The following is a 17,312-nucleotide window of genomic DNA, read 5'->3' as shown; positions in this document are numbered from 1 at the left end:
AATTTTAAAAGCTATTGAATGTTCTGCGCATTAACAGCCCTGTAATTTTATTTCACTTTATTGAATTGACTTTATTTCTTACATTCCTCACATACATGAGGAGTAAAAATCTTAACATTATGTCTCTGTCTAAATGTGCAATGTGCAATTTATAGTAATTTGTAATAAATAGTATGTACAACAGGACAGTCATTATAACATAGAAATACAATTGTATCAGCGTGAGTTAATCAGTCTGATAGCCTGGTGGAAGAAGCTGTCTTGGAGCCTGTTGGTCCTGGCTTTTATGCTGTGGTACCATTTCCTGGATGGTAGCAGCTGGAACAGTTTGTGGTCGGGGTGATTTGGGCCCTTTTATGCACCTGTCTCTGTAAACGTCCTGAATAGTGGGAAGTTCACATCTACAGATGCACTGGGCTGTCCACACTTCTCTCTGCAGGAAGTAGAGTTCCCATACCAGGCAGTGATGCAGCCAGTCAGGATGCTCTCAATTGTGCCCCTGTAGAAAGTCATTAGGGTTTGGGGACTCATGCCAAACTTCTTCAACTAACGTGAAAGGGGTGCTGTTGTGCTTTTTTCACCACACAGCCAGTATGGACAGATCACGTGAGATCCTCGGTGATGTGTATGCTGAGGAATTTAAAGCTGTTCATCCTCTCAACCACAGATCCATTGATGTCAATAGGGCTTGTCAATACATATGTTAATATGCATGGCACACTTTAGTATAAAACGTTTTACAGTGAACCTGTCAGTTTAAAGAGCGTGGGGACACAGAGACTCTCCAAAGTGCCAAACGCCAACCTACCCATGCCCCTGACCACTGGTATGCTGGAACCCAGCCTCAGCTCTGACAATTTACCCTGCCCACAATAGCTAGCCCTGCTTGCATCGGACCATTCAGTAAACCGAAAACCCAGACTATCAGGTTATATGAGCAATTTGGATGCTGGATTATCAGGGTTTTACATTACTTCACTGCTTTACAATGTTGTGGTGAAGAGGACAGACTCCTCTCTTAAACACGTGCAAAGTAATTTAATGCATCAATTGGTTCAAAAAGTCGGACAAAAAAGCTTTTCACCTTTATTATCAAACAGCCCAACTGCCTGAATTTCCCAGGTGGTTATGGAATCAGGAATGTCAAGTCTCTGCCTATGAACACAGGAGAACATAAATAGCCATTACGCACCTGGGATGATACATACAGGACGGCAAAAAAAAAATAGCATTTAAAAACACTACAGCTGTTGCAACTTTGAAATAAAATCAAAAAAACGCTATGACTCAGCTGGTCAGTCAGCATCTGTGGAGAGAGAAGCAGTGTTAGTGATTCAGGTTGAAGTCACTTAATCAGAACTGGGAAGAAGAGAAAATGGTTTTGTGGAGAATTTGGGATGGAGGTGGATAGGACAAAGGGAATATCTCTGATAGGGAGAAGGCAGGACAGCTGTCAGGATAGGCTATAGCCAGGGAATGGGTTAGGGTTAATGGAGATGGATAGAGGGAGATAACATGAACAAAAGCTATCAATTGAAGCCAAAGACGAGATGGCAATACAAAGAAAGGAATTTCAAATCTGAGAAATGCAGAGCGGTGGTAATTAGAGAACAAATCTCAGCCAATGTCACAGGGGGATAACTTGGGGGCAGAATTGGTCCATTCTGGCACACAGAAAGTGAGTTACCTGAAGTTCATATGGAGGCTGAACACTGCGCAGACAGAAGGTGAGGTGCTCTTCTTCAAGTTGGTTTTGGCCTCAGTATCACAGCACAGGAAGTCAGAGTGGGATAGGGTTGGGGAATTAAAATTGATATGGCCGCTGTTGTTTGAAATCTTTCCCTCATCAGCATTTGTTGGATGCATTCCTACACTTGAGGAAAAGCACCTCACCTTCTGTCTGGGCACAGTACAGATTCTATATGAACTCCAGGTAAATTATTTTAGCAAGGAATTACATTAGCAAGGAATCTCGATCAGTTTGGGAAGTGATTGCGGAGTGGTAAATGGATTTCAATACAGGCTAGTGTGTCGTGATGCATTTTGGAAAGTCAAACCAGCAGAGGACTTAAACTGTGAATGACAGGACACGAAAGTGGAATAGAACAGAGGTTCCTCAAGTGAGGAAATTGGGGCTAGTTGGGTGGGTGCTTTGGACAGCAGGAACTGGTTGGGCCAGGTGGTGTGTATCTGTCTCATATTGTTCTGTGACTCTATAACATTGCAGAGTAGGTGGTGAGGTCTTTCTGGTGAGCTCACATCTGAACATTAACTCCTCCTATCAGAGTGCTTGCCCCTTCACCAACTTCCACTATTTACAAAATTTAGCAGAAGTAGGCCACTCGGTCCCTCTAGCCTATTCTACCACTAAATAAGAACATTGAAGATACAATTGTCTCCACTTTCCTGTTTACCCCCACTAACTTCTCATTTCCTCTCATGTCCCAAGTATCGGTTGACCTCTGCTTGGTCATTATTGCATTAACATTCAGGAGACAATGAACGATAAATTTATTGCAAAGCTGTAACCCACCTTGGGAGTGCTGTCAGTCCAACATCTATTACCTAGCAGTATTTTCCATTCAGAAAGTCTGTTGGGGGTTGGGGGGGGGCGGGTTAGTGAGCAGCCTTCTTGAACTGCTGTGCTTCCTGGGAAGGACCTCCCACCACGCTCTCAGGGGAAACTCTGGTATTGACTGGGTACTGCAAAATTAGGAAACAATTTGTCTGTGAACAAAGGTAAGCTCGGCCCTGCCAGTGGCTCGAGCAGCTTGGAACTGACCAGAAGAAATAAGTTCTTTGCTGGAAGAGCGATGAAGTACAGATGCCTGTAGCCTTGGGCCAGGTCTAGTGGGAAGTGGGGAGAGGCTAGGCAAATCAGCCAGAATCAATGAAATCCAAACACAATCATTGGAACTGATGATGAAAGGGAATAAGAAGGGTGTAGTAAATCTGAAAATTCCAGCGTTGGGAGCTGATGATCCCACGTTGGAAACGTGCAGATTTCATTGTGATCAATGGCGAACATCTGGCCATTGTGAACTGCTGATCCAAGGTATTCTGTGACAGTTCAGCACACCACGTACCACCACAGCTAAGAAAGTGCATCAACATCTAGCAGGCTAAAGAAATTCGACATGCTCCCATCAATCCTCACCAATTTTTACCGATGCACTGTAGAAAGCACCCTGCCCAAAACAGAGCAGTTGCCATTCAAAGATATTGCAGAGTTGTGTGCAGAGATCTGCATCCCTACTATGGACTCTGCCTACACTTTTTACTACCTCAGCAACAATGTATTCAAAGGCCCAATCCACTTCAGACAGTCTGTCTTCATGCCAGCTCCAAAATCAGGTGGAAGATACACACCATTGGAAGCACATACTGCCAGGCTCAAAGATAACTCTATCCCTCTGTTAATGAACAGTCCCCTAGAATGATAAGATGGACTCTTAACATCACAATCTACCTCCTTATGGCCTTGCAGCTTATTGTCTGCCCGAACTGCACTTTCTCTGTAATATTTCTGCACTCTGTTATTGTCCTCCTATGTACTGCCTCAATGTGCTCTTTGCAATGAAATTATTTGCACGGATGGCTTGCAATGCAAATTTTTCCCCGTGCTTCATTATATGTTGCAATCAGGACCATGGACAGTTATTCTTGTAGGAGTTGCAAGCTTGAGTTAACCAAATGGTGTGAATCACATATATGTTTCTAACTGACCTGAAAAGGTACTTGTGCCTCTTTGTGCCTAACCAGCTATTCTTGTCGAGGATGAAAAACAGCAGCATGAAGAATGATTAGTGATATAATTACACTTCAGCGTGGTGTGTGATGTTTTGAAGTGCGATCACTAGGTCTTGCTTGATAATGGCCTGGTCCACTGTGGTTCAGTGTTCCAGAGACATCCCCATTGGTTGAAGATGTTGACGAGAGCAGAGGGAAGGGAGCCTAGCAGGCGGAGAACAGTGGAGACGTACCTGTAGATCCTGTTCTTTATTTGAGGAGACGTCATCCAAAGCCAGCTGTGTTTGAACGCACTGCGAATTTTGATCTGAGACTCATCAAAATAGTCCTCCTCATCACTGCCAGATGCTATAATTAATATTTCATTGCTGAGTTTAATTTACAGGTAGTTTCAATCAATTTATCTCAAAAACAGCTGCACAGTTGTATTCTTTGACATTCCTGCTATATAGATAGACCCACTGAAATAACTCCCAAAAGCTAGTTAATAAAATATTCTTAATAAAATAAGAGATCAGAGCTTGAATTCACCATTCCATTCCCTGGCCCTGTTCTAGCAGTCCACAAAGATCTTGGCTGATCTTGTACCTCAGCGTCACTTTCCTCCAATCTTCAACTATTTCTCCAATATCCAAAAGCTTACCCACCTCAGGTCTGACTGAACTTCCTCTGCATTCCAGCATGAAAAGTCATCGTGGTCAATGGTTATCAAAGCAGGGCGTAAATTGTATTGTGGTTAATGGATGTCAGTGTTGGGTGCGGTTGTAGTCTCTATAGGCAGTGGCTATGAATACTAGATGGGGATTGTAGGCTATCGATGCTGATATTGGATTTGGATTGTCAATGGATATCAGTGCTGGGTGGGGATTGTACTGTAATGAATGATGATCAATATTTAGTGGGGATTCTATCTGTGCTGTCTGACTCTTTAGCAGACATCATAATAATACCGTTGGTACATTTATCATACAGTATTACAGGTTCTCCCTGGTTTATAGACACCCGATCTATAGAACACCATGCATAGTGTTTGCGATACTAGCAGGATGGAAGGAATGTGTATTTCCCCCCCCCCCTAGCAGGGCTGCAACATCTTCAGACTGGTGGCAACAGGGCATCTCCCTGTGGTGTCTCTCCCCACCCAAAGCTGCATCGGTCGGTTCCTGGGTGAAGCCGAGCAGAGCTGGGAGTGCAGAGTAGATACTTTCCGTCAGTCCCTGAATAAGTGAGGGCATTTGGTGGGAGCTCTTACATGCCTGCTCACTCTCTTCTCTTCAATGTCTCCATGATCCTCTGCCTCACACTATTCTTCATTTCTGACTTGCAAGCAGTTTGGCTTATGATCAGTTCTCAGTATTGGTACCCAATGACCATAACGGCTGAAATCCCTATCAAATACTTACAAGAGTATGAACCAGATGTAAAATGTAGTCATGTACAGCTCAGGAACAGGCCATTCGGCCCACAATGTTGGGCTGAACCAGCTAAAAAGCTAATCAAAAACTCCCAAACACTAATCTTTCCTGCCTACACCATGTCCATATCCCTCCATCTTCCTTACATCCATATGTCTATCCAAACATCTCTTAAAAGATTCTAATGTATTTGCCACTACCACCATACCAGGCAGTGCATTCCAGGCATCCACGACCCCCGGGTGAAAAACTTACCCCTCAAACTTACCCAATTGAAATATCAATCCAGACATTGATATTCTTCAACTACAATATAATTTCCATCCAATATCAGTATACATTCACCACAACTGAAAACAATCCATATCCAGTGCTGATATCCACCACTTAATAGTGACTGAAATCCTCACTCAGTCTTCATAACCACTGTCTACAATCCCACCCATATCGCTATCCACCGTCTACAAACCCCACCCATATCGCTATCCACCGTCTACAAACCCACCCATATCGCTATCCACCGACTACAAACCCCACCCATATCGCTATCCACTGACTACAAACCCCACCCATATCGCTATCCACCGTCTACAAACCCCACCCATATCGCTATCCACCGACTACAAACCCCACCCATATCGCTATCCACTGACTACAAACCCCACCCATATCGCTATCCACCGTCTACAAACCCCACCCATATCGCTATCCACCATCTACAGACCCACCCATATCGCTATCCATCGTCTACAAACCCCACCCATATCGCTATCCACCGTCTACAAACCCCACCCATATCGCTATCCACTGATTACAACCCCACCCATATCGCTATCCATCGTCTACAAACCCCACCCATATCGCTATCCACTGTCTACAATCCCACCCATATCACTATCCACTGACTACAAACCACACCCATATCGCTATCTACTGTCTACAATCCCACCCATATCGCTATCCATTGTCTACAATCCCATCCATATCGCTATCCATTGTCTACAATCCCACCCATATCACTATCCACTGACTACAAACCACACCCATATCGCTATCTACTGTCTACAATCCCACCCATATCGCTATCCATTGTCTACAATCCCATCCATATCGCTATCCATTGTCTACAATCCCACCCATATTGCCAGCCATTTTCTACAATCCCACCTATATCATTATCCATTTTCTATAATCCCCACCCATATTGCTATCCACTGTCTACAATCCCACCCATATTGCTATCCATCTTCTACAATCCCACCCATGTCGCTATCCAGTGTCTACAAACCCTACCCATATCACTATCCATTGTTTACAATCCCCACCCATATGGCTTTCCACTGACTACAATCCCCACTCATATCATTATCCATTGACTACAATCCCACTCATATCATTTTCTATTGTCTACAATCCTCACCCATATCATTTTCCATTGTCTACAATCCACACCTATATCCATCGTCTACAATTGATTCCTATCCTCAGGAAATACTGATAGCTTCTGCTTATACTGATTACAAAACCCTCCCAACATCTGACTCCATTGACTACAATACAATCCCAATCCACTGATATTTATTGATGGCAATATAATCCCCAACCCCTATTAGTATCTGTTGACTACAATGACTACATTTGCCAATTATTATTCATATCCATTGACTACAACATCTGCTCGTCACTGTGTAGGTGGCTGAAATTATGTCTGATTCTATGCACTGTCCCAACTTTCTGTTTAGTAATAGGCACCTGATTGGCCACCTACCCCCATCCCCACCCCCGAACCACAAATCTCTAGTGAAATGACTTCCCTCCCTACATCTCCCCAGCAGAAAGATCCCAGGAGCATGAAATACCTTTTCCTCTGGTGCATTTTAGGAAACATTGACCAGGGTGAGTACACTTACTTCTGCCCACTGCATCCACCACATAGGACTGGTTCTTCCTCAGCGCGGCTGCATACTCGCAGCAGTCAAGAAAAGCCTTCCGACACTCCTCCTTCTTCACCCTCTTTGCCCGGTCCTCACAGCTCCTCTTCATCGGGATCAAGTTGATGCCGTCCGAGCAGCACTTGTACAATTCCTGGTTGGTGTAGTGGCTCACTGAGGGGCAAACAAAGTCATGTTGGGTGGTGCATATTGATGCTTCATCTACTTCTGCTCTTCTGTATGGAGGGGCAATCAAACCAGAATGCAGCTGTAATTTGAAGAGATGCCATTTGCCTAAGGGCGTCAAGGAAAGTTGGGGAAGCATACCCTGGGTGTCCAGTCATGCCCCTGCTCCTTGCAACATCAATATCTCTCTGTGGACTTGTATAATCCTGCTCCGTATAGACTAAGACCCAACATATGGTGTGTTGGGGGTAGGAGGAACTCAGTTGCTGATACTGTTGTAATGTGCAATGCTGTTTAACTTGGAGAGGAAGAGTTCAATATGCACCCTTGGGTGAGGTTAACTGTGAGCCCATCTCAAAGTTACATTGCTCCCACTACAACTCCATCAAGGCAAATTGTTCAAGATCCTGAACTTTGTTACATTTGCAGGGACATCACTGGCAATGAACAATGGCCACCCACTCTGCACCCAAATGGCTTCCTTCGCCCTGGACTAATGGGTTCAGGATGAAGAAAGCTGTGTTGCAGGGAATGGTGCTGCACTCAGGTTTTTTTATAATTTGTATCAATGATTTGGATGCCATGATGGTCAGTGTGCAAATCACTCTAACATGTCTTGTGTAGTGGACAGTGAAGAAAATTATCCAAGATTGATTTTGGGATCATGATCAATTGGGCCAGTGGGCTGGGGAATGGCAGACGCAGTTTAATTCAGGTCGATGTGAAGAGTAGCATTTTGAATAGACAAAACAGGGCAGGACTAGAGCAATCAATGGGAGGGTCCTCATGATTGTTAGAGAAGAAAGGGGCACTCTGGTGCAAGTATTTGTTCCCTCAAAGAGGCCACACAGGCAAGGGTGGTGAGGAAGGTATTTGGAATGTTTGCCTTCATCAGTCAGGATACTGAGTACAAGAGTTGGGATGTCATGTTGCAGACATTCAACATGTTGGTAAGGTCACATCTGGAGTGCTGTGGATAATTCTGGTCACCATACTGTATGAAGGATGTCATTAACCAGGAAAGGGAACAAAACTGATTTAAGACCATAAGACCATAAGATATAGGAGCAGAAGTAGGCCATTTGGCCCATTGAGTCGGTTCTGCCATTCAATCATGGGTTGATCCAATTCTTCCAGTCATCCCCACTCTCCTGCCTTCACCCCATACATTTTGATGCCCTGGCTAATCAAGAACCTGTCTATCTCTATCTTAAATACACCCAATGACATAGCCTCCACAGCCACTTGTGGCAACAAATTCCAGAGATTTACCACCCTCCGACTAAAGCAATTTCTCCGCATCTCAGTTCTAAAAGGTCGTCCTTCAATCCTGAAGTCGTGCCCTCTTGTCCTAGAATCCCCTACCATGGAAAGTAACTTTGCCATATCTAATCTGTTCAGGTCTTTTGACATTCGGAATGTTTCTATGAGATCCCCCGCTCATTCTCCTGAACTCCAAGGAATACAGCCCAAGAGCTTCCTCATATGGTAACCCTTTCATTCCTGGAATCATTCTTGTGAATCTTCTCTGAACCCATTCTAATGTCAGTATATCCTTTCTAAAATAAAGAGCCCAGAATTGCACACAATACTCCAGGTGTAGTCTCACAAGTGCCTTATAGAGCCTCAGCATCACATCCCTGCTCCTATATTCTTTACCCCTAGAAATGAATGCCAACTTTGCATTCGCCTTCTTCATCACCGACTCAACCTGGAGGTTAACCTTTAGGGTATGCTGCACAAGGACTCCCAAGACTCTTTGCATCTCTGCATTTTGAATTCTCTCTCCAGCTAAATAATAGACTGCCTGTTTATTTCTTCCACCAAAGTGCATGACCATACGTTTTCCAACATTGTATTTCATTGCAGGCTCTCTGTTTCCTCAACACTACCCGCTCCTCCACCTATCTTTGTATCATCGGCAAATTTAGCCACAGATCCATTGATACCATAGTCCAAATCATTGACATACATCGTAAAAAGCAGTGGTCCCAACACCGACCCCTGTGGAACTCCACTGGTAACCAGCAGCCAGCCAGAATAGGATCTCTTTATTCCCACTCTCTGTTTTCTGCTGACCAGCCAATGCTCCACCCATGCTAGTAACATTTGTAAGCATGTTATTAGATCTTTAGGGTTTCAATGACAAGGAGAGGCTGGATAAGCTAAGGGACTTTCCTTCCTGGAGTGTGGAAGATTGTGGAGTAAACTCTTAGAAGTTTATAAAAAAAAGGAGCATAGATAAGGTGAACAGACACAATCCTTTCTGTTCATTAGGGAGTCTAAAACTAGTGTGTGTAGGTTTTAACTGAGAAAGGACAGATTTAAAGGGGACATAAGAGGCAACAAATGGTGTTGAGTATTTGGAACAAGTCGCCAGAGGAGGTGGTGGAGGCAGGGCCATCTGCAACATTTAAAAGATATTTGGACAGCTACATGGATAAGAGAGATTTAGCAGGATGTGGGTCAAAAACAGACAAACCAGTTAGGCAGCTTGGCCAGCATGGATGAGTTGGGCTGAATGGCCTGCTTTCCTTGCTCTATATCTCAATGAACCTGCTCATGGCTTCATTAAGAAGTATCTTGCCCGACCAATCTGATTGAATGTGTGAATGTGGACTAAATAAAATGTCAGGGAAGGTCGTGAAATTGATATGGATTTTAGTGAGGCTTCCGACAAGATCCCACATGAGAGGCTGGTCCAAAGCTCACAGGATCCTGGGCAAGTTTGTATTTTGGGTCCAAAATTATCCCAGTGATGGGAAGCTGAGGGTGATAGTGAAGGACTGCATTTGTTTCACAGGAACACAGGAATCGGTGCTGGGAACCACGGAACATGACAAGGTTAATTTGCAGTTTTTGGCTTTGAATTGAGCATCACTGACATTATCTCTTACTGACTCATTGTACACCATGCCAGTAATTCCCATGACAGCCAGGAGCATTAACTAGCAATCTCTGAAATACTGGAGCTGCCGATCAGGATGTGCAGGATCTGTGAGGAGATGCAAGAGGCTGCAGGTGCTGTAATCTGGATCACAAACAAAATGAGCTGCTGGAGCAACACAGTGGGTATCTGTGGGGGGATATCGGCAGTTAACCCTTCCGGTGGAGAGATCCTGAATCTGGACAGGGAGAAGAGGGGTGATAGCTAGTTTAAAAAAGAAATGAAGAGGAGGGGTAGAGCAAGAACGGGCTGGTGAAATGTAGGTACAAGTCAGAAAGAGTGATAGGGAGATTGATGGGAGGGGGGAAGATTAAAGTGAAAATCGCAACAGAGGGCAACAGTGGGCCGCAGGAGACAGTCTGCGAGGAGTTCACGCTTCAGGAGAGAACAGTTCTGATGGAACAATTCTCAGACTCTCACTCAGATGCTGCCAGACTGCTGAGTACTTCCAGCACCTTTTGTTTATTTTAGATATCCAGTTTATTTTTACTTGTTAGTGGGCCTGAGCTCACTGGAGTTTCGAAGAATGAAGGGAGATCTTATTGAAACCTATTGAATATTGAAAGATCTGAATAGTGGATGTGGAGAGGATGTTTCCTATAGTAGGCGACTCTAGGACCAGAGGGCACATCCTCAGAATTGAGGTACATCCATTTAGAACAGAGATGAGAAAATATTTCTTTAGCCAGAGGTTGGTGAATCTGTGGAAGTCATTGCCACAGATGGCTGTGCAGACCAAGTCATTGGCTATATTTAAGGTGGAGGTTGCTGGGTTCTTGATTCATCAGGGTCACAGGGGGAAGGCAGGACAGTGGGGTTGAGGGGGTTAATAAATCAGCCACATTGGATTGGTGGAGCAGACTTGATGGACCGAATGACCTAACTCTGCTCCCAGATCTTATGTTCTTATGTTTTAATAAATTTTGGTGTTTTGATGAGTCGATCATAAGTGAGGAAGAGTGATAGGGAGAAGATTAAAGTGAAAATCGCAACAGAGGGCAACAGTGGGGTGCAGGAGAAGGTCTGTGAGGAGTTAACATTTCAGGAGAGAACAATTCTGTGGAATTCATTACTCCTTCCTTACATTTTCCCATGTACTGTGCTTGGATATCAAGTGATCGCTTTGTCCTCTTGCTGTCTGTTTGGCAGAAATACCCTGTCAGGAAGCAATGACAGTGAATTAGAAAAACAATTCTGAAACCTCCAGGCTATAGATATCCAGCAGTATACAATACCTGGTCAATTTTATCCTCCTCCCCGTCCTGTACCAAATCATAGAACGGTAAAGAATAGGAACACAACCTACAGCCCACGATGTCTGTGTCAAACACAATACCAAATTAAACTAAATCTCTTCTGTCTCCACATGATGCATAGCCACTGTACCCTAGTCTGAAAGTGTTTGGAACACCGCTGTGTATCTGTGTCAACCACCTCGGCACAATTCAACAGATGTCTGAATAAGGAAGGAAAACCTAACTCAGAATCATTTTGCCAAGGTAGAAATGTCAAATGCTAGACTAGGAGACATGCATTTAAAGAAGATGCACAGGGCAAGTATTTTACACAGAGCGGTGGGTGCCCTGAGAAGAAATATTCTAAGTGCTTAAGAAGGGTTAAGATAAACATGTGAATATGAATGGGATGCCAACAATATTGATCTTATACAGGCAGTATAAAATTTGTTTAATTTGGGATTGTGTTTGACACAGATACTGTGGGCTGAAAAACCTTTTTCTGTGCTGTACTGTTCTCTGTTCTATCCAATTGTTTGGAAAATCTGATGGACCGACATCCGGCTCACTCATTAGTTGTGAGTGTGAGCTGGGGAGTGTGATGGAGCTGGGATGTGTACTTCTAGAACACCAGGAGTCAGGAACATGGGTGGGTTTGGAACCAGGATCTAGAATTCTTGTAGAATTTCTCCTCCCTTTAAACTCAACATGATCACAGGAAATTTATTGCACTGTTGAGCAACTTGAATTAAAAGTGCAATTGATTTTCAATGGAATTAACATACAATAGTCTAGAACACCTGACATTCTGGAATCTAGGATGCTGAATTATCAGATTTTTCACAAAAGTTGTTATTGATTTCTGTCAATGCTTACTTGTTTCCGTTAACACCCACTGAAGCTGCCATATCCTCCATTAACTTGACTTACCATCTCGAAGCTTTGAGGTGGCGGCATTGGAAATAAAAGTCAGTCCGGCATCCATAAAGACATGAACATTGTCAGCCCCTCCTCCAAAGCTGCAGCCAAGGTCATAAGAGTTCATCTGTTCAAAGACCTGAACAGAGACATGTTTCCCAAAGGGGTGAGAACAGAACAGTAATAACATTGTGCTTTTACAATCTCACGATATCTTTAACAGCTTCAGTGAAGGAAGCTCTCAGCTAACTAACCAGAGTCATAGACAGATGCAGATGGAAACAGGCCCTTCTGCCTTTGGTCCACGCTGACCTCAACCTCTAACCTTTCTTCAAGCCCATTTTTTATCCTACCCACATTCCCATCACTTTTCCTTCAGTTTCTATCACTCAACAAAACACCAGGGTAATATGTCGTGACCAATTAGTCCACCCACTGGCACACCTTTGGAATGCAGGAGGAAAGCAGAGCACCCAGGGAAAACGCGTGTGGACACAGGTAGAACATGGAGATTGCTGGAGATTGGGATTGAAGCCAGGCCTCTGCTGCTACAGGAAGCAATTCTATCAACTGTGCTGCCACAAAATTCCCATAAATATACTACGCTTGCTGTTCTAGTTCACACCGAAACAGTAACTCAGTTGCTCCCTCCTGAGATGCTGCCTAACTGCTGAATGTTGCCAACATTTTCAGCTTTTCCATTTGGACAAGTATGAAGGATGGCCAAATGCAGATTTGTTTAACACAAGCTAATTTGACATTGAAACACAAAAAATGCTGGAAACATGCAATCAGTCAGGAAACAGAGTTAGTGTTTTAGTTTTGAGATCCTTCTTACACAAGGAAACGGAAAGAACCAGCCCCAAGCAACCAACAGAAGCCAGTGTGTCTGTTGTGTGAAAAAGTTTTTTCAAATGAGGCAATGAAACCGTCCAGGCTGCTTTAACATTTGAAGAGAATACACTGTTATAAAACAAACAAGAACTTGGCTTATTTTCAGTCACTTCGTGAAAACCTTCCAAAACAGGAAACTCTTCAGTTCAAAACAATGATGGGTTGTGTGCTTCATACAACACTTCATTGTTCATTGGTAATTCTGGAGAGCCCCATTCAATTAGAAACAATCACCGGATCAGATGAATAAAATGATTCCATTAAGCAACAACTCTGTTCAAAGATGAGTAGATGAAATGTCTGAGAATGTGGAAGACATATACTTAGGACAACAGAATTTGCTCTGCATTTGGATGAGTCAACTTTGCTAGGCAACAAATCTTTATTTCTTGGTTATGTTCACTTCATAAAAGATGACATTATGGTCAGCAAGATCATGGAGCTGATTATTGACTTCAGGAGAAAGAAACCAGAGGTTTGTGAGCCAGTCCTTATGGGTGATCAGAGGTGGAAAGGAAAATTTATATTCCTGAGTACTATCATTTATTAGGACCTGCCCTGGGTCCAGCACATAGGCATTATTATGAAAAAAGCACAGCAGAGCCTCTACTTTTGAAGAGGTTTATGAAGATTCGCATATTATCTAAAACTTTGACAAACTTTGTGGTGGAAGGTATATTTACTGGTTGCATCATGGCCTGGCATGGAAATACCAATGCCCTTGAATGGAAACTCCTACAAAAAGTAGTGGATACAGCCTAGTTCATCGTGGGTAATGCCCTCCCCACAACTAAGCACATCTATATGGAGATCTGTTGTAGGAAAGCAGCATCCATCATCAAGGAACTCTCCTCCACCCCCACTCCCACATCCAGGCCATGTCCTCTTCCCATTGCTGCCAACAAGTGGGTGGTACAGGAGCCTCAGGACCCAAAATACAAGATTCAGGAACAGTTATTACTGACGAAGGGTCTCGGTCCGAAACGTTGACTATTCATTTCCACAGATGCTGCCCGACCCGCTGAGTTCCTCCAGCGTGTTGTGCGTGTTACAGTTATTACTCCTTAGGCTCTTGAACCAGAGGGAATAACTTCACTCAACTTCACTTGCCCTACAAACTATGGACTAACTTTCAAGGCTTTTCAGCTCATGTTCTCGATATTATTTATTATTACTTTTTTCTCTTTCATTCTGTATTTGCACAGCTTTGTTTTTCTGCACATTGGTTGTTTGCTCGTCCCACAGGGTGTGGTCTTTCATTGATTCGTTTGTGTTTCTTGTTTTTTTTTACCATGAATGCCCACAAGAAAATGAATCTCAGGGCTGTATATATACTTAGATCATAAATTTACTTTCAATTTTGAAATCTGAACTTGATTATTTGCAAGGGAACTAGAAACGTGTATGAAGGGAGAGTCAATATTTTTGGTTGTTGAGCAATTTTTCAAAGAGAACATTCGACTCGCCAACATTCTTGCTTGTGCAATGGATGTGGCATCATCACTGACAGGATGCCACCAAGGATTATTACTTCCTTGAAACAGCTGTACCTGACATATTTACCATTCACTGTGTAATTGACAAACTTCAGTGATCGGCTACACAATCATTAAATGCTGTTATCACAGCGTTATATAAAATCAAGTCAACTATTTAGAGAAATTGTATTGAGAATGATGAACAGTTTGAATGCTTGCTCTTGAACACAGAAGTCAGATGGCTCTCGAAACGAAACTGCCTGAGATGCTTTTATGCGCTTTTTGAAACTTAGATAAAATTGTTTGAAGTCTCGAATACTTCATTCAGTATTCAACTCAAGAATATGAGCATGACATTGCTTATTTGTCAGAATTATTCACAAAGTTTGATGAAATGAATCTTCAATTGCAAGGAAATTAATGTGAATCTTATCAAAGTCATATCAGTCGTCTCCATATTTCTGACTAAGTTAACCCTATTGGCTCACATGACCTTTTCCAATTTCTGAGCCCCTCTGAGTTGAAAGAGATAGAATACCAGATGATGATCTTCAAGTATACTTTGCCCACCTGAGTGAGTAGCATAAATACATGTCAGGAAGATTTCAGGTTCTTCTCTGGACTCAAATTCCAGATTGGGTAACCCACTACTGAACACTTGTAATGAGGAATTAATAGGAAGGATGGAGGAAGAACTGATCATACTACACAATGACTTTAAGCTGAAGCCGAGACACGAAAGAGTCATATCTAGACTTTTGGTTACAGTCTCTTAAATCAATCATGTACTGTGAAAGAAAGATCATGGTGTTTTTTATTGCCTTTCTAACATCATATTTATTGGTGAGCAGTTTTAGTGCAGTCACACAACTTCTCTCAAAGCAATGAAACAGACCGTAAATTCCTGAACATGGGGATCTGAGACTCCTGAGTGACATTCAGCCTGATGTTGAAAAGCTGATACATATCACTGCACCAAGCCCATCCATCACATTGAAAGGTGAAAAAGCAATGAAGTAGTGAATAGTTGGGCTACTAATGTACATTCTAAAATTGTTGATGAACATTGTTTTTACTCCTATTAAATACATTAATTTATTTATTTGTAGCTTTCAATAGGTTTGAAATTATTTTACAATTATTTATCATTGCTTTGAATTTACAGCTCTCATTTTCTTTCTCTGTGCATCGTAAATCAAAATGTTTTATAGTTTTTAATGTAAAGGCTGGAAAGGGAAAGAGGGTGCTGGAGATGTGATCCGAGAGGAAAGGTCAAAGTTAGGGTAAAATTTATTATCAGAGTGCATATCTGTCACCACATTCAACCTTGAAATTCACTTTCCTGTGAGCATGCTCAGCAAAACTGTAGAATCGTAACTATAACAGGTTCAATGAAAGATCTACCAGTATGCAGAAGTCAACCTAACTGTGCAGATGCAAATATAAATAAATACCAATAAATAACAAAGATATTAAATAACACAATACAGAGTCCTAAAAGAGAGATTATTAGTTGTGGGAACTTCTCAATGTATGGGCAAGTCAGTGTAGTTATCCCCTTTTGGTCAAGAGCCTGATGGTTGAGGGGTAGTCACTGTTCTTGAACCTGGTGGTACAAGTCCTGTATCAAGAAAAGAGAATGGCCTGGGTGGTGAGGATCTCTGATGGTGGATGCTGCTGTCCTACAACAGTGTTTCATGTAGATGTGCTCAGTGGTTTTGAGGGCTTTACCCATGATATACTGGGCCTAATCCACTACCTTTTGTTGAATTTTCCATTCAAAGATATTGGTGTTTCCATACCAGGATGTGATGCAGCCAGTCAATACACCCTGCACTACACATCTATAGAAGATTGTCAGAGTTTTTGATGTTGTGCCAAAGCTCCACAGACTCCTAAGGCAGTAGAGTTGGTGCCGTGCTTACCCAAAGTGGTAACCAAGAAGTTTGGAAATCGCTGAACTTGATGGTTGCTGATACCTCGGGAAAGCAGCTAACATAATCAGTGATGACTCCCACCCCGGTCATTCTCTTTTCTTCCCACCTTCCATGAGGCAGAAGAAATAAAAACTTCAGAACACGTCTCACCAGGCTCAAGGACAACTTCTTTCCCACTGTTTCCAGACTCTTGAGCGAAGCTCATATATAGTAAAGTTGAGCTCTTGATCTCCCAGTCTATCTCATTGCGACCCATACCTGCACTGTGCATTCTCTGTACTATAACATTACATTCTGCACTCTGTTTCATTTTCGTTCTTCATGTACTTATGAATGGAGAGATCCATCTGCATGGCATGGAACAAAAGTCTTTTTATTGTCTCTCAGTACTTATTTCAACAATAAACTAGTTACCAGTGGCTCATCCCCTACGGGCTAGACTAATAGAGAGAGAAATCAGAGCCAATATCAGAGGTGGATGACTTACAGCAGAAATGGCCCATTCTCATACAGAGAAAGCAAGTTACCTGAGGTTGGTTGTAGAAATTGATATTGACTTAGGGAAGATGTTCATTCAGAATGTGAGGTGCTGGTACGTCAGCTGGAGTTGGAGATACTGTA

General features: G+C 42.8%; 1 protein-coding gene across 1 annotated transcript in view; it reads right to left on the bottom strand.

Annotated features, from left to right (window-relative positions):
• Nucleotides 1-17,312, bottom strand: part of LOC134346709 (complement C4-like) — a 130,318-nt gene that overhangs the window by 55,992 nt on the left and 57,014 nt on the right. Inside the window, exons 15-19 of the mRNA XM_063048264.1 lie at nucleotides 12,395-12,521; nucleotides 11,314-11,385; nucleotides 7,076-7,270; nucleotides 3,984-4,098; nucleotides 1,085-1,155 (exon numbers count right to left, since the gene is read on the bottom strand). Of these exons, the coding sequence (XP_062904334.1) occupies nucleotides 1,085-1,155; nucleotides 3,984-4,098; nucleotides 7,076-7,270; nucleotides 11,314-11,385; nucleotides 12,395-12,521 (580 nt within the window). The remainder of the gene's footprint in view (nucleotides 1-1,084; nucleotides 1,156-3,983; nucleotides 4,099-7,075; nucleotides 7,271-11,313; nucleotides 11,386-12,394; nucleotides 12,522-17,312) is intronic.

Source organism: Mobula hypostoma, chromosome 5, assembly GCF_963921235.1.
Source record: "Mobula hypostoma chromosome 5, sMobHyp1.1, whole genome shotgun sequence".
NCBI classification, from domain to species: Eukaryota; Metazoa; Chordata; class Chondrichthyes; order Myliobatiformes; family Myliobatidae; genus Mobula; species Mobula hypostoma.
Note: the sequence above shows the minus strand (reverse complement) of the source record. Positions and strands in the feature narration are given on the sequence as shown.